General features: G+C 41.0%; 1 protein-coding gene across 6 annotated transcripts in view; it reads right to left on the reverse strand.

The window, feature by feature from the left end:
* Positions 1 to 23,704, reverse strand: part of ABTB2 (ankyrin repeat and BTB domain containing 2) — a 156,325-nt gene that overhangs the window by 48,794 nt on the left and 83,827 nt on the right. For all 6 annotated transcript variants that reach the window (XM_055813321.1, XM_055813323.1, XM_055813322.1 and 3 more), the window contains one exon: positions 1,564 to 1,710. In XM_055813321.1, the coding sequence (XP_055669296.1) occupies positions 1,564 to 1,710 (147 nt within the window). The remainder of the gene's footprint in view (positions 1 to 1,563; positions 1,711 to 23,704) is intronic.

The raw sequence follows: 23,704 nt of genomic DNA on the forward strand, positions 1-23,704 counted from the left end.
TACAGTATTCTCAAACTCTCACAGGAAACGTTCCTCTATTGTGTCCTAGAGTTACAATACTGGGAAAGGATGGAACTGAAATAGTCACCCCATCGCAAAGCTGGTTCCTGAGAAAGCGCCCTGAACTTAACCATGCCGCATATGAATTTGTCACTCCTCCCTCTGAAATTTTTAGGAAGTTATTATTTGTTCAGTTATATCCAAGAGCAATACACTGAGCTTGCCAGCCAACCTCCAGCTGAACCCCTGGGGTTCTAGTATTACCAGGTTAGGGAACCACCCCGCCAAAGCTACTGTATCTCTAAACATGGCAACGTTATTAGTGGTTCAGATCAATAGAGTATTAAAAATCCCAGTTTGCACTGTAAAGCTGTGCCACTCATTTGTTGCATAGTACATTCAGCTTAAGGACCCACTTTAGAATGGAAAAACCTTCTAACATCTCTGCCTTTCCACTTCAGTAGCTCCTGACTCTCCAGGAATTAAACATTTTACGAGAATATCATGAATCCTCTAGTGTTGGTACTAACACAGAAGTCTGCACAATTATAGCAGAAATGCATCTGGAATTCAAATTTTCAGCTCAGAATAACGTTCCTTCTCCTTTGCACACTCACTCACTCTATTTTTCTGGCAATGTGCAGCAACATTTAAAAAAAAAAAAAAAAAAAAAAAAAGGTAGGCAACTGTATCAGGAGATCTATTCACTAGATGTAATGACCAAGTTGGCCAAAGCAGGGACAGGGGAAGAGAGAGAGGAAGCTGTATTCAATCTTAGGCCCATGCTACAAATGTTCTCTTGTGTTCCAGGATAAATAGAGGTGTGTTAAAGGAATGTGAAAACCTCAAATTAAGGCAGGTTGCAAAATAAACGGTGAAACCCACAAACTCCTTACTGGCCCTAACATTCATTAGCATTCAGATGGTGGAGACTAAGAAAGTGATGCCAGCAAAAATGTTGCAAGGGAAAAGTAGACTGGGAAAACACAAATAATTTTTGTTTACTTTAAGGGGGCTTTGTGAGTTGTCTAGGAATGGAACGTTTTGTTTGGTTAGCATTAAAAAAGAAGGTTTTGAACAAGTTTTTGTTACCCAAGTGCTCTCAGATTTTTTTCCTCCACTTTTTGTTTTTCAAGTAACCAAAAAGCTTTTCCTTGAATATCCTGCACCCTTGACATTTCCACTCCACAAACACCAACAAAGAGAACCTTCTTTGACGTCTGAGGGAGGTGCCACTGCTGTGTTCCACAAATGTACAAGAAAGCCTCCAGAGGCATCTAGGCAAAAGCATCCATCTTCTGTTGGCACTAACACCACTAACTACCCAGATGCTAGAAAAGCCACATCTTCTGCATCTCCAAAGTGAATCAAATATAAAGCAGTCTAATGAAACAACCTAATTTTCATAAACCGCACCACGAGACAATTAAATTTTATGCAACGTTAGCCAAATACTGCTCACACTGTCAACAACGGCAACACTCCCACTGACCTCAGTAGTGGATGGACTGGCTCTCCTGCTTCACTGAAAGAAACCCATGTTCGATTACATCCAAAACTTACTTAGTTCAGAGATGCTTCCAACGCAAGTTGCCAACAGAGACTGCTCTAAAGTTCGGAGTTCCAGCTGGGCATAAGCATCAGCCCGTCCATCGCTGCACACAGAGCCATCGTTGTATGGGCTAAAGTAGGCAGGCAGAGACAGCACACCTGGGGATGAGAGCAAACAGTCGTGTTACAAGTGAAGTTACAGGAGTGGAAAAACACATCTTTCTACCAATAGGCACCACAGGGAACTTGAACACGTTTGCACCTTTCTTGGGGGACTTAAGGTCTTCTGAACAGTTCAAATAAAATCAAACTGTGCTGTAAATACCATTGGAGTGGCTGAAACAGTGAAACTAGGCTCTAGGGAGTAAGGCTGGATGTTTCTACAGCCTTCAAAAACTAGAAACAAATTGCAGTTGAGATAAAACTACATGAAAAGCTTTAGTGAAGTCTCTACTATTGTTTATACAACAACTCGGCTGTGCACACACAGCTTGCTTTTGAACAGCTGTATGCAGATCGCTAGATATAAAGGCCTGATTTTCAGAGGTGTGGGAGATAACCTCGAGTCCATCTAAGGTAAACGGCAGCTGTAATCTTTTCAACTCTGAAAACAAAACCACAGGCTATGCCAGTTCTTTGAACCTGCATGCAGTTTCAAGTGTGCAGACTGTGGTTTCTACCTGTGTGAACCTTTGGATGTGCCAAACTACGCCCATGAGTTTTGAGGTTGACTGTGTTTTCATGTCTATAAATGACCCCTCTATGAAAGCGACCGATTAGAAATATAATTAATTGCACACATGCATTTACCACACACACACTCCTTCCATTTTATCTTCTTGCACACATGAGCATTAATGCACAGTAACTGAACAACAGATTTGCAAGCAGTTTTGTGTAGTTGTTATTGGGACCCCATCCCACTTTGCACATATTCCTACAACTCATTTGCACTGTTGGCAAATTAGAGACCATTTGGGTGAATTGGCTGAGAATACTATAAAAAAATTGACATACAGTTTCATATTAAGATGCAGGCAGTCTCTAAAAGGGGCATTCACCTCACCCCAATCATCTTTTTCACTTGTTATCTTTGGCCAAGCAGGGCAGATCTGCAGCCACAATGCAAGTCAGTGCAACACAGAAATCAAAAAACACCCCAAAAACCTGCCTCCCCTGTTTTCTTCCCAGAAATCCAGTAGTTAAATAATTTCTCATCAAATTAGTGAGCTGAATTTTGTTGCCCTTCGTCCATATGGTTGTGCTGTGTGGCACAGAGGGAAGGGAGGGAGTGTGACTTCTAGAACTGATGCAAGGTAGGGAGCATGGGTGCGTGACTGGGGCTGGGGTGGGAGAGTGGACCTGCCTCCTCTGACAGCACCCTGGAGTGGGTCTGATGGCACACAGAGTGACCCTGCATCCATGGGGCAGGTGGACTCTGGAAAGTCTTCTGCAGTCCACTCCGCCAGTGCTCCTGTACCCTTGTTGCTACCATATCTTCAGTTGTGTTCAGCTGCTACCATATTTTTTATTATGGCTCTATCCTGTAATTCCAGTAGCACAGCCTGGCCCAAATTTTCTGTGATTTCAGATGAGCATACTTATAGCCACAACTGTCTGTGCTCTTATCCTGCTGCATCCTGTATTTTTTATTTTTCAACTTTGATCTGTGCACAGCCATACCAATATATTTCAGCCTAGACCCACATTTCCTTCCCGCCCTCACCTTCTGACCCCAGTTCAGCCTTAGACGTGGAGATACTTTACTCCTATTGCCATGACCCCCTGTCACATAGGTGCTGTGTATTCTTGTCAAACAAAACCCTGCCAGATGAATGACAGTGCATTGTGCAAGACCTTTGTTTCTTTGTCTTGATGTTTTCTTTTGAAATTTTATGCTGAATTGATCTCTCCTACCCTTTTCACATCCTCTTTGCATCCTGCTTGGTGGTAAAGCCAAGGGCTGCATCAAAAACTTCCTGGATGTTTTGAGGATAAGGGAATTATTTATCCTCTTGTGCTTCTTCACTGTACATCACTGTTAGTTAATGGAGAAAACTCTGCCAATGCCCTCTGTAACCTGAATAATTAGGAAGTCGAGGTTTTAAGAGCTAACAGAAGCGATGCATGCAAACTAGAAGAGCTTGCTTTAAATACTCTGTAGCCTCCTATACGGAGCCTAAGCCACTTCCTTTTCCATGTTAAAGCTATGAAAGGATGTTTTAAAGACATATGGATTGAATTTATGGCAGAGGGAGAATGAAAATAGACTGATTTGTCAAAAGTTTCAAGTAGAGGCATATAATTCTACAGAGGCGAAAACAGAAACTGGCAGTTACATTACTAAGCCAGGCGGGGGAAGGGGGGGGGACGGACATGCGGACGACCAGGGCACATTTTCTCTGCCAGCCACTTTCAGTTGGTTCTGTTTTCTAACAAGAAATTAAAAATAAAGATTTGTAGAATGACTTAAGTTGGCACAACATTTTCTCAGTTTTGCAATTAACAGTTTGCCAGGTGCTGTGGGTTAGAGGAAACAGGGATGATTTATTTACCTTTGAAAAAACCCTAACCTCATACAAGATACTTGTGGACAAAATTTATGTTCTCCTCTGCCTTGGTACAGCTGAGGAACATCCTCTGTGTATGAGAGAGAAAGAAGGAAGTTTCCAAGACTGGCCACATGCCAAAGCCTGATGATGCCACTGGGAATTTTCCCTGGGATCGCAGTGGGGTATGAATCGGGCCCTCATTACATAAGATTTCACTAAGGCTCCCCACGTTTGGCAGGTCTCAATAGGTATAAGCAGGCCTGGGAATGAGAAAACACACCTCTCAGCACTGCTTTTGAGACCAATGGAGAGCAGCGACTGAATGGACAGCAAAGGAGAAATGTACCCCACAGTTACTATGTCTTGCAGCACGTTGATCAGGATTTCCTCTCCGATATGTTTCCAGTAATTACGCAGCGTTGGAAAAGTATCATCTTTGCTGTTCAGATCAGAAATTTAGGCACACGGACATGTGCAGTCAAGCTTTGCCCACTGGTATTATAATTAGGAACTGGACTTAATCTTCAATACCAATTAAAAAAAATTTGTTTGATAACAGAGGCAAAGGCACTGTGATGGCTACTTGGACCCCGAATGGCAGTACCTGCTCTCCTCCCACCCAAATCAAGAAATTTGCAGTCAAAAGGTGTTACAATGGTCTAAACCCTGGGGGAATCTTCAGTTTCTATCTGGCATTCACACTTCTGTATTTTTTTTATTTGTGGCAACACTGGTTTTAATCATGGCTAGCTAAATAAGCAAAACTGTAATTGAAATAAATCAATTCATGTCAAAACACTCTCTGTTTGAAATCACATTAAAACTGCCGATTTATTTCCTGATGTTCAAGAATGTGTTTTCCCCACAAAACAACAATGTCAAACAGCACGTAATTGCCGTGCAGGAATGAACCATTCAGGCATGCACACCACTGTTACAATAGTCCCTCTGATGTGGGCTGTGTTGTGTTTCCTACGAATCCCTGGTAGTATCCTGGGCATTCTGGTCACAATTTATTTTTTTTTTTTTAATTAACCAAGATTTTAAGTATGGGATCCAAGCCCAGGTGAAGTTAGTCTATTAATTTGTGTGTGGCTTAGATCAAACCTCAAGAGCACAGAAGTCACCTCTAGAATGGCATGAGGCAACACTGTAGCAGCCCAATTGAAAGCACGTTTGTAGCACTGTGATTAAGGCACGGCTGGCTAACAATTTGTTTCTGATATTTCCATAGCCTTTGAAATAGCAGCTGGAAGTAAAGACATATTTATTCTACCTCAGTTAAATACGAAACCTGCTCATAGGCATTTGCTGCCAATGATCTTAAAAGGCAGTCACGACTGGGTGAAATTCCAGTTAAGCAGTTCCTTAAACTCAAATTATTCTGCTTGCCTAAAGATTTTGAAATTGTTGTCTGTAATTTGATGCTTTTTAATAGCAACTGAAAATGTTTCCACAGTCTGAGCTAGGTCCAGGGAAAAGTCTGTTCACAGTCTTGGACTCCTGCTTTAAGAGGTGCAGCAGTTCTGCTGAGAGCTTTGCTATAACTTGACTGCTCCCAGGAGCAGAGCTGTGCAAAACTCCTGCGTGGTTTCCCTGAGCTGGGCAACTGGTCTTGTCCTCAAGCAAGGCAATTTCTGTAAGGAACCCAGGGTCCATCCCTGAATGTCCCATGATAATCGAGAGGCTGGCATCAAGTTCTGCTCTTTCTATATCAAGATACAAGCAAATGCAGACTTCTACCCAAATTTTATTTTAAGATTTGAATGTTTAAAAACCTTAGTTCAAATAATTTTTAAAGTACCTATGTTATCTTCACACTTCATGCTGTTTTCATGTTACATTCATGAAAAAGGACTAGCCATCACTTATATCTTGCTGTAATGATTTTCTCTGTGCTTTCTCTAATCTAAATCCTTCATGCTGGGCGACAACTTCCTAGTGATTAACTTTTCAGCCATTTGATGACTTTCAAACACTTAGATGATGCCTGGAGGTTAAGATGGGGCCACTCACAAGTGGCAAAGGGCCAAGGAGTCTTGTCTGGAAAACACTCAAATTCTGCTGTCTGGGACTCCTCATGGAAATTGCCCAGGGTACAAACTCCCTTATCTCAGAAATGCACTGGCTGTATTCTGGACAGGTTAGGCAAAGAATCAGGAACATAATTAGGACAGGGTTACACACCATAAACTACCGACACAGAAAAAATGCCTTTTTTTGTTTGTTTTGTTTTGTTTAATAAACCTAGTAAAGCCTATGAGAGAATACAATGTATATTGATTTCTCCCTTTGACCAGAAGAAAAACAGGTTCACTGGGCAAGGATTCTCTCAGTGCACTGTGTTTGCATTGCACCTAAAACAGTGGTGATAGTTACTGAACACTACCGTAATACAAATTAGAACAACAGGAAACAAATATCTATTGGGCAAAAGCAACCAGAAACGAAAGCCCTCATAAAATTTGGGATCGTCTTTATACATTAGAAATTGTTTCTAAAAGCCCCCCATACTGCAAAAAGCCACATATGTGAAATCAGAACTGCTGTGAATATGCTAGATAAAAGAATTACAAAACCAAATAAGAAAAAAAACCAGTCTTGGGTCTCCAGCATCAGCATATTTCTGAAACATTCTGCAAGGTGAGAAGGATAGCTGATCCCAGTGAACTGAGCTGTGATTTGGAAGGCCGATGGTGATGACCTGACTACACTGAAGTGAATAGCCAAATCCCACTAATTTCAATGGACCCAGCAAAAACTTCATCCAATTGCAACTGCAGTTCCCACATTGCAATTTGGCTGTGACATCAGGATGGCTGTCACCTTGCACAAAGTCCTGTAATTCTTCACGGCAAGGAGCATTCAAGGCTCTCCTTGTTTTTTGTTTCCCATTCTACCAAGCAACACAATGCCGTCAGTTCTTTCTTGCCAATCAATTCAGAGTACAGAGCACCACCTAGAATTAATGCCACTTCCTGGAGCTGTTTTCTTCTTGCTGACCTACCACTGCTAGGAAAGCTCAACCCTTCTTTATTTTCTGAGATGATACAGAAACATTCTGACAGAATATAAACAAATGCTCCCCCACGTCTCCAAAAAACAGGCAACCAAAGTGTTCTTGATAGAGCTCACTCAAATCTAAACACATCAGGCTCTATAATCAACTACAGTCATGCGATAGATTGTGAGAAAGACTTGTGATCAGGAAACAATGCATATAATTGCTAACATATAGGAAAATAATGTGGCTTCTCCTATAAAGCAGGCAGGCATCTCTTTCAGTTTGTCTCTGTCAGCAGTAAGAAAAATCAAACACAGTTGCTTGTATCTGCATCCACATTAAACAGTGATTCTATAATTGAAAACAGGAGGAAAATCAGAAGAGGGAGGAGCTTCAAGCAGAGAGAAAACATCTTTCAGTCTTCTACAAGTGCTCAACTGGATCTGTCCATTGAAGAGCTGCTGTCCTAATCAGACACTTCTGGACAGATCTGATGATTCACACAGCCCTCACATGGGCTCCCTAGTCTTGGTCTAACTGCTCATAGAGACAATGTCCCCTTCAAATTAATAAAATTAAGTTTGCCTGGACTTCAGGAATGTCATCAGAGATGCACTAGAAGCATGCAGTCTTGCCCTTCATGTCTCTCTATCAACAGGCATTGCTTGACTGAAGTATCAGAATACCCTAAAAGAGAGTTTGAAGCACTATCAAGACCCACCATCCCTTCCTGGGGTGCAGGTCAGTGCAGCGCCTCGTGGTTCAAAAGCAGCAGAGCTTGCAGCTTCTAAAGCGCTATGCAAGCCATAACACTACCCTTCTGTACACACTGCCACAGGAGGAGCAGAAGCCTGCTGACAGTCACTACAAATACTTAAATGCCTCCTTACTCCTAGGTAGCTAACTGTACCCTGTCTTCATCCCACACTGGGAAAAGTTCAACATACTTTGCCTCACTTTTGCTATGAAAATGGTAGAATTGACTGGAAGTTGGAGGGGGAAAGGTAGGAAGCATCTGTAAAAACTATTATATTTGAATCCACTGTAACATATAGGATTGCAAATGACTACAAATGTAGGAGAAAGGCCTTGGTTTAGTACCGAGTCAGTATTTACTGAGTCATTAATCCCACTTCCATATCCCTGTGGTCTTCTGGACAACCACTAACCTGGCTCGGCCCCAAGTGCTTAACTGAACATAAGCACAAGGGAACATACCTTTGGTTTATATTTTAATGCCAAAAAACAAAGCAAATTTTATCTCTAGTAGCAGCAACTGCATAGTTCACAAGATAAAAGGTATCAGTGCTTTTATGAGATGGTGATTGTCCTCATTTCCGTTTCCTAGATGGAGAAACAGAGACAAAAGGAGGAGAAGCAACTACCAAGCTCATGCATCAGAACCAGCTCGTTGCAAAGTCCAAATCTCCCAGTTCAGAATCCCTGTGCCGTTAGACCTTGTCTGTACACAAATGGCCAACACGGAGCCATTGCTCTCACAACCTGGATCCAGAGACTGGAAATAAATGGCATGACTGCAAGGCTTTAGTCTAGGTTTGTAGAACTATGCTACTTACATCTCATAATAAAAGACCTTTGAGAATATGATCTGTAAATAAAAGAATGTAAATTCTTCCTAGAACTAGGACTACAACTGTTTTTGAAGAGGAGCACATGTGCTAGTACATCAACAAGTACATCCCTAAAACTAGGCTGATCAGTTACAATTTTGCACACATGGTTTTCCAGTCACTGGATCTTCTACACAGGGTCTGAGGACAGGCAAAGACCCATACCAGACTGTAATGTTAGGTTAAGAGATAAAACCACCTTTGTTTCTAGGACTCTTATTTTCAAGATCCAGTAAGATGTGTTGAAGAGAAAACCCCACACTGCGCTACAAATATCAATGAAAAAAAGAGAAAGTTTTATGATGCATGGTATAAATAGATTATGAACACTGAGAAAGAAATACAAAACCAGAATCCTGTGCCAAAAAATGGCTGTGGACCAACAGGCAGAAGACTTAGCATTAACTAGCTGTGTAAACCCCAACCAGTTTAATTAGTGTCCCAGTTCACTTATCTGGAAAATGGGGATATTGCTTCGTTCTCATTAAGGGTGGCATCACAGAAGCAACCTTCTTGCTTCGTTTCTCTTTCATTTCACTCCTTCACACTACGCAACATTTCAGCAGTGTCACCATTTCCTATATACATCCACAGCACTTTTTTTGTCCCTTAGCATCAGTCCATCTTCCATTTACACAGCCCTCTTTACTTTCAATAATCCCAAAGCTCTCCAAGACACAGCTACTCCTGAGTTGAAAGGACACAATATTGTGACGATGTATAATTCCACCCCAATGGAGCTTACGATACAAAAATGAGAAGTTTTACTCAACTGGGAGGGTTAAGAAAGGCAAAATGGATTTTAGCTTAACAGAGATTCTGCTGTGGATACAATATTGGGACAGTTATTATGACAAGCATCAAAATTACCATAAGAAATCATAAAGAAAAAACTACATATATGCACACACAAGAAAAAACATATGAAAGCTAAAAAACAAACCTTATTTTTTAAAAAAGAGAGATGACAGTTAAATAATGGCAACTCCAGAAACACCAAGTCCTTTTAGCAGCATTACTGTGGGGGTTAGAAACCTTAGGGAGAACAGGTTTATAACACCTTCTCCATTCCCTTGGAACTCTTTAGAGGTCTCCAATCTAGGTGCTTTTACAGTAAAACCAGCTTTATTTGGCGTAACCAGTGGGACTGCAGCAACTGCAGGCACCAGCTAGAGCCCTCATACCCTCTACAATACCCTCTTCTAATCCATTCCTTATTGTTCACTGTCCTTCCTGAAATATGGTCTTTGAATCATGCCCAGTTCTCCAGATGTGGTCTGACTAAGCTCTTTGTACATGCCATAATGACCTCTCTTTACTTGTGTTCAATTCTTCTATTTATACATCCCATGATCTGTATGCTTGCCAAACACAAAGAGGATAGTAAATTTATATCCTCTGTCACTCCCAGTTCCTTTTCTTAGGGAATGTCAAGATGGAGAATCTGACCAGGGAAGTACTCCAGCATAATCCCATACAATCCCTTTTCAGGTATACCAGAGCAATCTTTTGAAAGAGCCTACTCTACATGACCCCTGTCCATCAACTTCTTTATACTGCTGAGCCCTTGGCCTGATAAAATCTACCCCCGTAAGACTCTCCTGGCTGTAGTAAACATGCCCTTAAAATAAAATTTTGGAAACTGTGGTCACTTAATAATAAACATCAAGACTGCAATTACATCACTTAATGGCTTGAAATATCAGAGCACCGTAAGAGCTGTTTATTCTATGCTTACTTTAAAAAAGCCATGAAGAAATAGGAAGTCAACGGTAACCAAACTACTGCTCCGAAAGGACTGGCGTTTTTCAGATGACTCAAGGATTGTGTCCATCAGGTGTCAAAAACGGCAACCCTCTGATGCACAGCTGCACAGTTTTGATTTTGTCAGGGTGAAATACGCATCTGTCGCTAAATATCGAATTGAAATCTCATCTAAGTGAAACACAGCACAGTCCTGACTGAGAACATAAAGTCTGACCTCAACAGGGCAAGGATGGGAGTCTCACTAGGATGATCACATGCATACCATGCCTCCAGATGAAGATGATTCAGGTTTTGAGTCATTGGCCATACAACACAAAACTTTGGGTGGGTGTATCCTGGGTAGTTCACAAGAAGAAAAGACAGTATATTGTAGATTTGATACCCAGAGTTTAACCTCCAATATTATTGGTAGTTTACTTACAGTAAATTGCTCACACCTGCATTTATGTACATGAGTAGTTAAAAAATCACAGGCTTTGACATTTTTAACCCAGAACTGCCTGGAGCCCAATACTAGCTTTGGTGAGCACAAGTTTTTGGAACGAGTACAAACACAGACTGCTACCATACAGACAGCAGTATCTAATGGTGCATGTCAAACAGACAGGGTCTACTGTCCAGGAGTAATTTCATAGCACTAAAGACCAGCAACAACTCTATCTCAGAACAGAAGCTATTCCTCTTGATTTTGATTTCCTCAAGCACACACTTGGAAGTATTTGGCAGTTTTTTCCCCACAACAGCAAACGAGTCTCTTACTAATGATAGTATTTTGCAACTTCCTGCTTCCTCACATCAAAGGATCCTGGAGAACTTGTCAACAATGAGATGTGAAGTTGAGGAACTCCACTTACTCACCACCTGCTGACTTTTGCCTTCTGTCTTTGCAACACCCTCCCCTATTACTCACATCACATGTAGTACTAAAGGACTGCCTCATACCATCTACATTCATGCTTGGGTTTCTTCTATGATGTATGGCACTTGCTCCAGCTTCTAACCCCTATTTTACTCTCTACTGCTGCATCTGCATTCTTCTTTCTTGTATTCCCCCCCCCCCCCCCCCCATCATCGTCATGCTTGTACTCTTCCCAGGATTCAGCCTTTGAAGACTCATGCCAGTTGCAAACAAGAGTAGATACAATATCTATTTCTGAATGTCCCTTTAGGGGTAGCAACACTGTAAGAATTTGGCAATATTTGCAAAGCTAGCAGAAATAAAAACCCCAACAACTCCACTACGAGGTTCTGGCCTGTCTCTCTTATTGCATAAATGCCAAATGCATTTCAAAGTCTAAGTCTCTTGGATGTAGCCATTTATAGTTTGTATAAAAGGCATAACTTGTACACTTCCATTAGAGCCCTAAATATAACTGCCCTAAGCAAGTATTCACTTTTCAAACAGTACCTCTTTGAATTTTGTTTTCAAAAGAATGCTGTTGCCACTGTATTATTTATAGACATTTACATCAAGATCTAAATACTTGGTCAGGAAACTACTCTTATTAACGGATCCCCAGCATTGTTTTGTAACTCTAAATAGCCCAGAAGAAAACCAGGATTCCTATATTTTTATTCTAGAACAGCATCTTTTTTGCATAAGCATAAAAAGCTGCAATGTTTACAGTGCTCAGATGGATGGGCATGGTTCTTTGAAGAATCTGAAACACTACCACATGTTTCAGTTTTTAAACATAGCATCTTTGTAGAGGATGAAAATTAGAATCTAATTTATTATTTTTTAACAGGGAAACTACATTTTGATACCATTATTACACCTGTGCACCATATCTGTAATGGATTCAACCATTCAACCCAAATGATTTTGCCAGTGTGCTATCTTCTTAAAGCTTTTTTGCACGTGAGTTTCCAATTACACCATTCCGTAGCACGCAATTATTTTCTTAACACTTGCAACATCATTATTTGTAGTGGTGACCTCCTTCAGATGAGACAACATAATTGGGGAAAACTGCCTTATGGCAGAGGTAAAAAGGAAAGTATTTCTTAGAGCAAGACAGGTTCTTGTTGCTTTACAATCCCGCGTGCACGCAGGGTTACTGACAGTGTCCCCAGGAGGAATAATACTGTGTAGCTCAGACAGCAAGCACACATGTGCCAGAATAGCTTTGGTAAGAGCACAGCCGGTGCTCCAAATACAGAGAGGATTGCTCTTGCAGACAATAAGCAAAAATAATGTCATGATTTTGTGCCCACCATTTCCTCTAGAGACAGAACCTAGATAGTTTTCTTCAGATGTTATGGAACCCATGCTGCTAACTGCAAAATAAAGTAGCATTTCTTGCACCTTTGCTAGAAGAGCAGCTCAGCCCCATCCCCACCACTGCTGTCAAATTCTGTAGGACCTCAGACGTATGAAACCAACTGGAGTGCCTACCCACTGGTCTGCGACTGTGCCACCCGTTCTTCCAAATATCTTTCAAAATCAGTAAGTCTGTTATCTTTCAAGTAATCTTGAACTTTACTGTGCTAAAACAACTTGCCCACAGTCACAGCCAGGGGCTATTTGAACAGCAGGACCATGGCAATCCACTTACTAGAGAAGACAACCTGAGGAAGGACACCAGCTGCCTCGAAAAACAAACAAACAAACCAACCAAAAAAAAAGCAGGCAGCTCTTACCATTTTGCATTCCTCTCCCCCTTTTCAGTCAGCCCCCATTTCCAACAACAAACAAGCCTGCTCCTAAATGTGAAGATATTCCTATGGCAGCATGTCATACACTGGTGGTGAAGATTAAGATTACAGGGAACCTTCCTACAATTCTTAGGAAAATAATAAAATAATGGAAAACTGGCTCCCAGAGGAAGATCCTTTCATTGACAAAAAAGTAATATTGCCAGGAAAACTATTTTTTTTTAAATGAACAATCATAGCATTACCTTACCTATTCTATTAAATAACTGTAGCCATTAGGCTATAACATAAAATTTGTATTTTGTTATTTTGTTGGTTCCCTGCTGAACCCAGACTACACTGCGACTTTCCCTCTGATGGCAACGTGCAGAATCTCTACTGCTGTGTAACAGAGATGCACAGCATGGAAGTACTTGAAAAGCAAAGGTCCCTACCACATAAATAATCCCATACCACATAAGTAATCACTTTTTGGATCCAGCTGTCTGTATGCAACCACTATATCCTAGTAACATTAATAGCTTTGACTATTGCCAAGAAAAAAATGTCTTTAGAAGGCTTTTTAAATTTGTCATGGAGGGAAGCAAATGCTAGAACCATGGCAGATGCAAATCTGGGGAAGCTCAACTATCTAAGAATACTTTTCTTCTCAAAGGACACTCCATTCCTTTCACCAAATTACTGAAGCAACAGTTCATATAAGAGACTGTTCTGTTAAAATAGGACAAGCTGGTAAAGGCTAAAACTAGACTGCACTGCAGCTCCATTTAAGGAATGTCAAAATGCAGATAGGAGTTAAGATTGGAATAGGCGATGGGACACATCACTCTGATCTGAAACCCAGGTGGCTCTACAACAACGTAGACTTACTTGGAGCTGAAATTTTACTTTAGACCTATCTTTTTTTCCAAAAAGAAATACAAAGTAACAGGGAAGGGAAAGGAAACTGAGACTTAGAGAGGCTGGAAATAGATATATGGGAGAAGGACAGTGGGAAAGGAATAGGAATAAAACCCCAAACATTCCCTGATGAAGGAGTTAGTGAAAGAATGAGAGAGCATTGGAAAACAGTCCAATAAGTAAGAGCCACTTCTACTTTCTTTTCTTGGAAATATTTTATTTTTCCTAAAAAATTTCAGGGTCTTGAGGAACTTGTAACGCTTTATATCCTTAAGCCAATATCATTTGTCTCCATTCCCCTCACCTTGTTTCCTGGGAAGTGGCACAATAAACAAAGGGTGATCTAGCAGAGCTGGAACACGCCTCCCCTTAATACCGACGGAACCTGATATCCACTGTCACTATCTGGGCAAAGTCATGCAGTTTCCACATGTACCTTCTTGGGTATTTCAAGATCACCGTAGTAAGGTATAAAGATAAAGGAATCCATTTTTTAATACTATGCTTTGAAACCTGAAGATACTTGGTTTGGGTTTGGTTTTGCTGTTTTACAGTTCTTCAGGGCAGAATAATCAAACACTAACAGAAAAATGCTACAGTCTCCTAACTACCTATTTTGTTCAAGATCCTCTTCACCTTCCTGCCCTGTTCATACTAATAAATCACTGCTTTACTGTTACGGCCCTGCAGGCCCGACCACTGCTTCTTCATCTCAGTAGGAGCCAAATGATGATTGAGATGCCAATATATTAGGCTGGCCTGATTCAAAGAAGGATAAGGAACAAAGCATTTGTGCAGAGCAAAGATAAATGAATATAAATCAAGTGCTGAGCCATTTTCTGTGATGGATTAGCACCTTTCTTTGACCTAATAATGTCAAGGGGTCTCCATGCTGACAGGAACTAATGTGGAAATCTCTGTGCTGTGTAAAGTCAGTAGGAATCCTGATCTCCAGCTGCACTATCACTGTTTGTATTTTGCTGGGTGTCTCACTCAGGTGTAAGCAATCCATCTCCTTCATCTTACCTTGAGAAATGTCACTACAGCATCCACCAAACTTTCTAGAGTATAGGAGAGAGATTTCTTCCACTCTCTCTTTGAATTTCTCCCTGTAAATCCCATTTTTGCCCATAAACCAGCAGGTCATACCTAGCCAAGGACCAGACAGAAAAGCTTTCTCAGCATCTGGTGATGTTGCTAGAGTATAAAGCTACATAAAGCCAGCAGCAAAAAGCTGATGTCTGGATCAAATCTGGCAACTGCAGTTTTACCAAAAACAGAAAACAGCAAAAAAGTAGGTACACACAGAGAAAACTTCAGTGGTTGTCAAGTCCAAACCTCTCCGTTTAGGCCATATGCAGTAGCTAGAGCCATATTATGTAGTGTTTAATAATCCATCGTGTCACTGACAGGTGGCAAAAGCTGCAGTAGGAAATACATCGAAGTCCTGCAGCTATTCTAGCCTCTACTATTCTCATTTCCCAGATGAAAAAGACCTGTCTATTACTTGTCCAAATCTGTCAAACAAAGAAAAGAGCCATGTTTCTCCTCTGTTTGCATTTGCAACATGAACCCCTGCGTTATGTCTTAGATGAGGTGCCTGGACACTTGAGTCTGTAAAACCAAGATTTTTATCCTTTGGCTGTCTTCACAGCTCACTCTGGATCTGCAGTGCAAACAGCAGGGGATACTCAAATCACAGTTCTCATCAACCTACCCCACAGGTGACTGGCACTTGTTTAACCTGTTATCTTTGTCTGGAGACCGAATCACCTCTCACCCTCTGAAGAGCTGACCTGATGAAAGATCATCATTATAACCTGCTTCGGGCCAGATTGCACCCATATGTCTCCACATTACCCATTCCATGCAGACTGACACAGATAAAGAGCTAGTATCTCAGAGACCTAGGGCATTAAAAATGAGCTGGATGCTTGGTATTCTCAGTACCACCTACATTGTTTTAAACTTCCATTGAACTACCTCCAATATTTGAGCAGCCACGCTCCTGCCTCTCTACTTTGACCCCAAGTTTTGTGTTCCTGGCCTCTGCTTTTGGCAGAATTGGAATTTGTGCAGTTGTATCATAAGACACTTCAGGAAAGAGAGGGATGTCTCTTTTTTTAAAAATAACCTCCTCTCAGTAGACTTAGCTTTAGTCACATCAATTCCTTGCCTCAGCAAAAGCACTGTGTAAACACATAAATGCAAGTGCAGGCATAAAAGGGGCAATGAGAACACGTTTTGGGGGCAAAAGGGTGAGACTGCAGAAACTTCAGGTTAAGCTGCCACAAAATCACACCCTTACATTGCCACTATATCTTGTAGAAATAACAGAAACTGCTGAAATACTGAAAACCATAAATTAAGTCAGAACCCTTAAATTTATCTCTCTTGCTTTTAGAGAAAATAGTAAAAAGACTTACTTTTAGAAATTAGTAAAAAACTTATCTGCAATTTTGGCATTCTGAGACAAACGGAATTTGCCAAGTGCAAGAAGTTGTTTATAAGAAAAGAAACAGAGAACTCGAACTGTTTCCAGAAAATTTATTTTGATCCACCTGATTGCAGCCAAAATATTACATCAGCCTAGATAGCCTGAGAACTGGAACAATATTACTCTCAAATTAGCAAGTTACTTGGTACAACAGGCAGGGAGAAATGGTTTTGCAGGAGGTCTGGGTTCTTTCCCTAGCTCTAATACAGACCATGGGCAAGTCCGCTACTTTGCCTCTAAATACTACCTGTAATCAGAAATAGAGATGTTTCTTCTCTTTACTCCTGAGGTTGTGGTTTTGGTTGCTTTTGTTGTTGTTGGGGGTGGGGGGGAGGGAAGAGGGGTGTGTTTGTTTTTAAAACATCTTAGGGAATCTTAGGACAGTGAGCATCTCTTACTAACACTTCCATTCATGCTTAAAGACATGAATGCAAGGTAGCTTGAATTTGAAAGCCATAGAGCCATTGGTGCTGGTGACAAGACTTAACTATACTGCCAGCGTGCCGAGGAATTCTATGTGTGGTGCTGTGTTTAAAAACAGAAAATACAACACATGCAAAAAGGTCAGTGGATGCTTAAGTATTTTAAAAATCATATTAGAGAATGCCTTTTCAATATTTAGACAATTTCACTCCAAAATAAAAGCACTGATCTACTTACAATATGACAGCTCATCTAATAATGTGCTCTTCCTCTACCAATGCAATCAAAGGATGCATGCTCCCGACTTCAGCTGGAGGGTGATTTCTCTCATTTGGCACAACTGATAAATTACCTATTTTATGAGAGTCTACGAAGCCAAGAGTCATTAACTATCTGATGGAGCTGGCATGACATAATTAATTCTGAAGTAGTGTTATGGATACCTTTTATCTTCAAGTATCTAAAAGAACTTTCTTACATATTAAACAAGGTAGTTCACAGGCAGTGCTTCCCGGAAAAAGGAAATACAGTCACTGCGGGGTAAAAGGAAAACAAAAATCAGTAGCTGCCCACACACAATGGTGTCCTACAAATTAAGAAAGGAAAACTACTACCCTGCAGACATACAAAATGTCCAGCTGTTCTTATGAACTGATCTGGGGAATGCTGAGAAGTCAGGGCTGGACTACTGCATTTGGCAAGTCCAAAGTACTTCCTAGTGCCACAGCTCATTAAAGCCCTGGCCTGTGCAGGATCCCTCCTCTTCTTCCCCACAAAAGTAGTCACAGGGAGGTAGGAAGCATGAAAAAATTCTATGCTCATTGCCAGACTACTTGTGCTGGGCCAGCCAGCACATTACTGACAAGACAGGAGGCTTGGCTGCCACATGTAGTCCAACACCACCACCAAAGCGTGCTGATGATGCTCTGAGGGTCTTTGCGTCAGCCTAAAAAAGCTTAGGCAAGAGCAATAATTTTAGTTTCTGTTCAGCTAGGCAAATGTTCCTGCAGTGTTTCAGTCCCTGAGGACACAAGTCAAAGTTTATTCTTGTACCATCATTTTCAAATGAAAGTCAAAACTTTCATGTAATTGTGCAGACAGGATTCACAAAAGTGAGCTTTCATGCTTGTGACTCAGTGTGGCCATGCCTGCTGAGGAGACAAACGCTACAGAATTGGACATAACCCACAGGCTGCTTTCTCCCAACTCTGAACAATTAATTTATTTACTAATGTGGTGACTTTGCATACCATGTTCTCAGATGTACAATTGTTCGAGCTCAGGCCACTGGTTTTCTGAAAGCTGAAATTTTAATGAAATATCCAGAGAGTTTAACATGAACAATCTCTTTCCAACTGCTTTAACTCACTCGTGACACGTGTAGTTAAAAATTTTCTTCATTTCCTGGCCTAACCTGTTGTGCAAAGTTGCTGCTGTGTGCTTTTCACAGCTACCATATTCAGCCCTGAAGGCTGCTGTTATGGGGCAGTCAGAGAAAATGTGATCTCTGAGGATCCTTGACATTACTTACACAGATGCACTGACTAACTGGTAATCTTAAAACATGTTGCAATTCTGGGTGAATGCTGCACAAGTACTGACATTACTGCCACATTACAGAAAAAAAATCCATTTCTGCAACGGAGGAAAAGAAGGTTAGAAATTCTCTGCTCACGCACATGCAGCTTTTGTTCCCTCATACAGCGCAAACACCAGGACATAGGAACATGTTTCCACAAAACTTGTTGACACCTTCCGTGCAAGGTTTTTTTCTTTAAGATTTCTTTCTGTCTATACATAAATTCTACTTCTTCATAAAAAAAAAGATCTTTAGGCAAATGTAAAAGGGAATTTTTTTTAAAGACTTTTTCTACCTTCTCCATCTCTCCCTGCCCCATACACACCAGAGCATTCTGATGAAAGAATATCTGAAATGAGGTTCAGCCTCTGAACATTCAGCTCTTACAACAGTAAAATCCTCTTAAACAGCTCCAGTAACTTCCCATTAATCTCCCACCAAAGCTAACATTCTGGGGAAAAAAATATAATAATCTCTTAATCCTTTTGGGTTGGGGAAAGTTCCAGGATACAAGACTGAAAGCATTTAGTATCTGAGCTAAAGTTTTCATTAAATCATCCTATATCTGCCCAGGATGAAGGGGCTCCATCCAAGTTATCAGCAAGTTTCCTCCTTAGCAGATACCTCCAAGGACATCCCCAGATGGAAAAATATGACTCTGAGTATGCGTGACAGCATTTCAGCCACAATTACAGAAGCTGTTGTGCCTTCACTGATTCCTGTTAAGTGATCTCATGCAGTGACTTGCATAAGAACTGTGTTGCGTCAAACCACAGAGTCCAGCTCTTACAAACTTGATCACATCATCCGTAAGGTCCATGTTAGGTCTAAATTGTACCATAGTTCAGATTTTATATATTTTTTATCTATACAGTATATAAATCTCATAAGCAAATAGCTAATGAAAAGCAGAATGCAGAAAATTTTACAGGGCAAAGAGAGGTCATCTATTTCAAAGAGACTATGTTGCCTTTTAGATTTTTGCTGCCAAATGTCTTCTCCACAAATAAAAGTTAAGCGCATTTGTTGCATCAGGTTTTATTTCCAGTTTTGCTGCTTGTCTTTTATAATGAAAGGAAGTGCACTTTAGATATAGTAGCATTTCTCTTCTCCCCACCAAGCAGAGAAGGAAAAACATCTTTTTTACCTGAGGCCTGGATTTCAAACTCTTGCAAAAGGCTGTGACAGAGCATGTGGGCCCTCTCCACAGACACGGTATATCTGTCAAAATTTGGTTCAGATTTAGGCTTCACTGAAGATATCATCATCACTCCTTTCTAAGCACAGCTAAAGTTCTGAGGTTCAGGTCTAACTGGGACCTTTAGGAGCTGCTTCCAACTCTGCATTTCTCAGGTAGGAAGGAAAAGGTCTCTTCGAATCTCTTCTCATCTAATAGACTGAAAAAACAAACCAAGAATTCCTCCCACCCTTTCTTCTGGGATGTATTTAATAGACCTAAACCACCCTTTGCAGGAACACCGATTTATGTATTTGCATCAACTTAGTCCTTCCTCCTTTTAAAGCCGTTTTAAACAATACCTACATAACCCCTCATTTCTTCAACTACCCCAGCTTCCATACAAAGGAAAGATCAATATCACTACCTTTTTTTCAGCAGGATAAATGAAGGCACAGGCATCAAAGCCCACGGCCAGCATCACTCCACAGGACTGCGGTGGAGCAGGAAACCCAGTGCTCTGGAAGTCAGACACACTCCAGGGAAAAGGGTGGGAGAACAGAAGGGGTTATCAATAATTCTATTCCTGTTTGCACAGATACGGGTGGACACAGGGCATCTGGTGCAGTCTCCAGGTAAAACACATCTCCACTGAGCAGTTTTATGCAACACACCACATGGTACCTGGTTGACAGCCTAAAAGCTTAAGACATTTCCACATGGATGTAGTTTATTCAGCATCTTCAGCTGGGAGGTACAAAAAAAAAAATCAATAATTTAAATGCTAAATTCTTCAAGTACTCTTCTGGTTACCCTCTGGCTGGCTTTCTTTATGTTCACTTTCTCCTAAGGGATACTGCCAACAAGACCTGCAACATTATAAAAAAAGAATGCAAAAGAGTCTAGAAGGAATGGATGCGTTAAGTCTGCCACCCCTCATATTCTCTCCCTTTGTTAAATAAGCATCGCTGTTTTGCTTCATTGCTTCTGTGCACCAGCCTAATGGTTTCCAAGATTTTTCCACAACAATATCCAAACCTCTGTTCCAACACAGTATTCTGGATGATTTTTCCAGTGCACACACATTCCCCCAGCTGACTTCTTTCATTTCCAAGCTATTGTACCATTAGAATGACAACATCAGATTTATTACATCGTAGATGTATCTTAAATAACCCAGAGAGGCGCTGACATTCCCAGCTCTGGATGGGGCCCACACAAACCCCTCTCTCCTGCTGGAAGGACAAGCTGAGATCAGATTGATGTGGAGTTTTTCATCAGGGAATGATTAAAAATAAAAATCCAGGGGAGGGAAGGTACTTTTAAGAAAAACTTCTCTATTCTCAGAAGAAAAGGAAAACTATTTTGAGGCAGCATTATAAACCATTAGACTGTGCTGAAACAGAGGTTATAGTGGGAAAAGACTTAGTGGGCTGTAAAGGCAACAGTAGGTTTACTACATAGCTCATGGGACCCAACAGCAGAAATACTGAATTTATTCCAGTTGCCACTAAATCATGTGACTAAGGCATTTCCCTCAGTTTTCTCATCTGTTAAACAGTTAACAGTACTGCTCCCCACTTACGATGCCTCAGAGATGCTTGGAAAATGCTCTGAGATGCAGGGGAAGGAAGCAGTATGGCAGACAAAAGCTCTCAGTCTTCACAGGGAAAAGATCCTATCTTTGTGAACACTGAATTCATGATCCACTGAGACGAAAGGCCAAGCGTTAGTTTGCTGCTTTATATAAAACATAATGCTATATATAAAACATAATACTATATTATCAGCCTTAAAGCACGGCTACTTCATAATTCTGCTTTTTCTCCAAAGTAGTCTTGGGGAGAAAAAAACTCGAACAGCAGGACACCCCTCAGCAAATAGATATAGTTAGGACAAAAGTAGCAGCTTTTTCAATACAAGTATTAACCTGAAAAGCAAGCAGTTTATTATGTATGGCAAGGCTGGTGTAGCTGCAATTACACATTTCTGGTATTCACAATTAAAACCCTAATTCTCAACCTATGCAGGCCACAAGGCAGAGCAAGGGAACAGCCCATAAGTGTCCTGTCCAGATCTGCCATGGAAGTACATAGGCTGAGCGTTGCCTCTACATTTGTAGCAACATCTGTGTCCTGATGAAAATGCAGTCTTTTTATATTGATAGAAAACATTTTCAAATCCAATTATTCAGCAAAGAAGCTGTTTTACAACAAATTACGAGATAAGGCTAAAATCTACCTGTGCTGTCCCAGGCCTTTAAAAGAGTGAATGGAGATGAAAGGCAAGCCTGGGCACGCCAGGGGGAGCAGGCAAATGACTTATGAGATCACCAGTTACACACATAGGAAATTTTTTTTTTATTGCCAGTGTCTGACTAGAGAGAAAAAAAATAATAAATTAAAAGAAAAATTTCAATCTGTTGTGGTTAGACTAAGAGACACACAGTTTCACCAGCCGTCTTCACTCTGTGCTTTTTACAAAGCTTGGCTTTGTTTAGAACTTCAAGTCTTGCAAGAAATGAGCATGAGGCTTTATCTGTCACAAGGTAGACTACAGAAAGATGTTGTTACACACACAGAAACTGGGCATTACACTTCACAGATTATATCCCCCAGATGGGCCTTCTGTTCAGGGCCTTTGAGACATTTTCCTTTCCCACATCTAAGAACTGGGGAATAATATGGGCATTTTTATTAAATATTTGCATTTTCAACAAGGGAGAATACATTCTTTATGTGTAAGGCTCATTTCTGCAGCACGGCTTCTCCCTGACCAAAGACTTTTTCTGTTTCAGGTTTAGACTGCTTTCGAACACCAGGTGAGCCAGGCAAAACAGGGAGAGTACACTGGAAGGAGAGCCACCGGTGGATGAAGTAAGAGTCAGAACGTGTCCCACAGAACAGGTTTCTGTGGGTCCTTGGAAGGCAGAGGCGCCAGAGAGGACAGTTTACCATAATTCTGCAATGAGTAACGAATCCGCATGGCTTCCAGCCGGAGAATATAATCCATTTAACTTCTTAGCAGAGGAAAAGGCCTTTCCCCAGCTCTGCCTGACTGGCCTGTATCAACAGCTATCCAGGTGAGTGAGCTATGCTCACATGCTCCACTGTCACCTCTTCCATGGAGCCAATCCACACTGAAATTGCACTTATTCGCTATGTTACTTTATTCATAACTTAAGTTGTCACCTTTAAAGTTATTTCTTTCCTTGTGGCTTTCCATATTCCCTGCCTGGTTCTGAACAACTTCAACCTCATCTGTTGTTAATGACATCACCCCTGTTGGGACCTGCTGCTCCATCCCCTTGGGGGGCTCTGACACAGCAAGTCTGAACCTCACACAAATTAGGGACTGGCAGAGCCGTCCTTTCTCAAATAGCAGCCAAAGAAAAATGGCTTATTTTGTCATGTAAGAGAGACTGACTTTTATTTTAATTCCAAACCAATTCCTTCCAAAAATAAAAGGCAAGTAAAGGGCCAGTGCAGCTTCTTGTCTCCCTTTCACAAGGTCATGACTAAGGGCTGGCAGGCTCACAGCCAGACTGTGAAATGGATGAATCTCCCCTCCCCGCTCTTTTAAAAAGCATAACATCTTGGATTACCCTAATGCCTCTTTAATCTCTTTTCAACATTCATACTTTCTCCTGACCAACTAGAATGCAATTGCTGCTGCACACTCGTTTTTCTTTTTTTTTTTTTTTAAATAAACATTCCTTATTCAACATCATCTGTCTGATCCTGCACTATGGAAGCAGAGTGATCTTGGAACGCCCATAAATCACACCACATAAACTAGCCTCAAGTAACTTTTTTACTGTTATTAATTTGTTTTACAGCCTGTCATTGCAACCAGCTTATCCTGCCACATGTAAATAAAGTCTGGATGGCTATCTGTCTAAAAAAAGAAACAAAAACCCCCAAACAAAACAACAAAACAACAGAAGACTCAAGGTACTAGCTCTA

This window comes from Falco peregrinus, chromosome 9 (assembly GCF_023634155.1).
Source record: "Falco peregrinus isolate bFalPer1 chromosome 9, bFalPer1.pri, whole genome shotgun sequence".
Taxonomy (NCBI): Eukaryota; Metazoa; Chordata; class Aves; order Falconiformes; family Falconidae; genus Falco; species Falco peregrinus.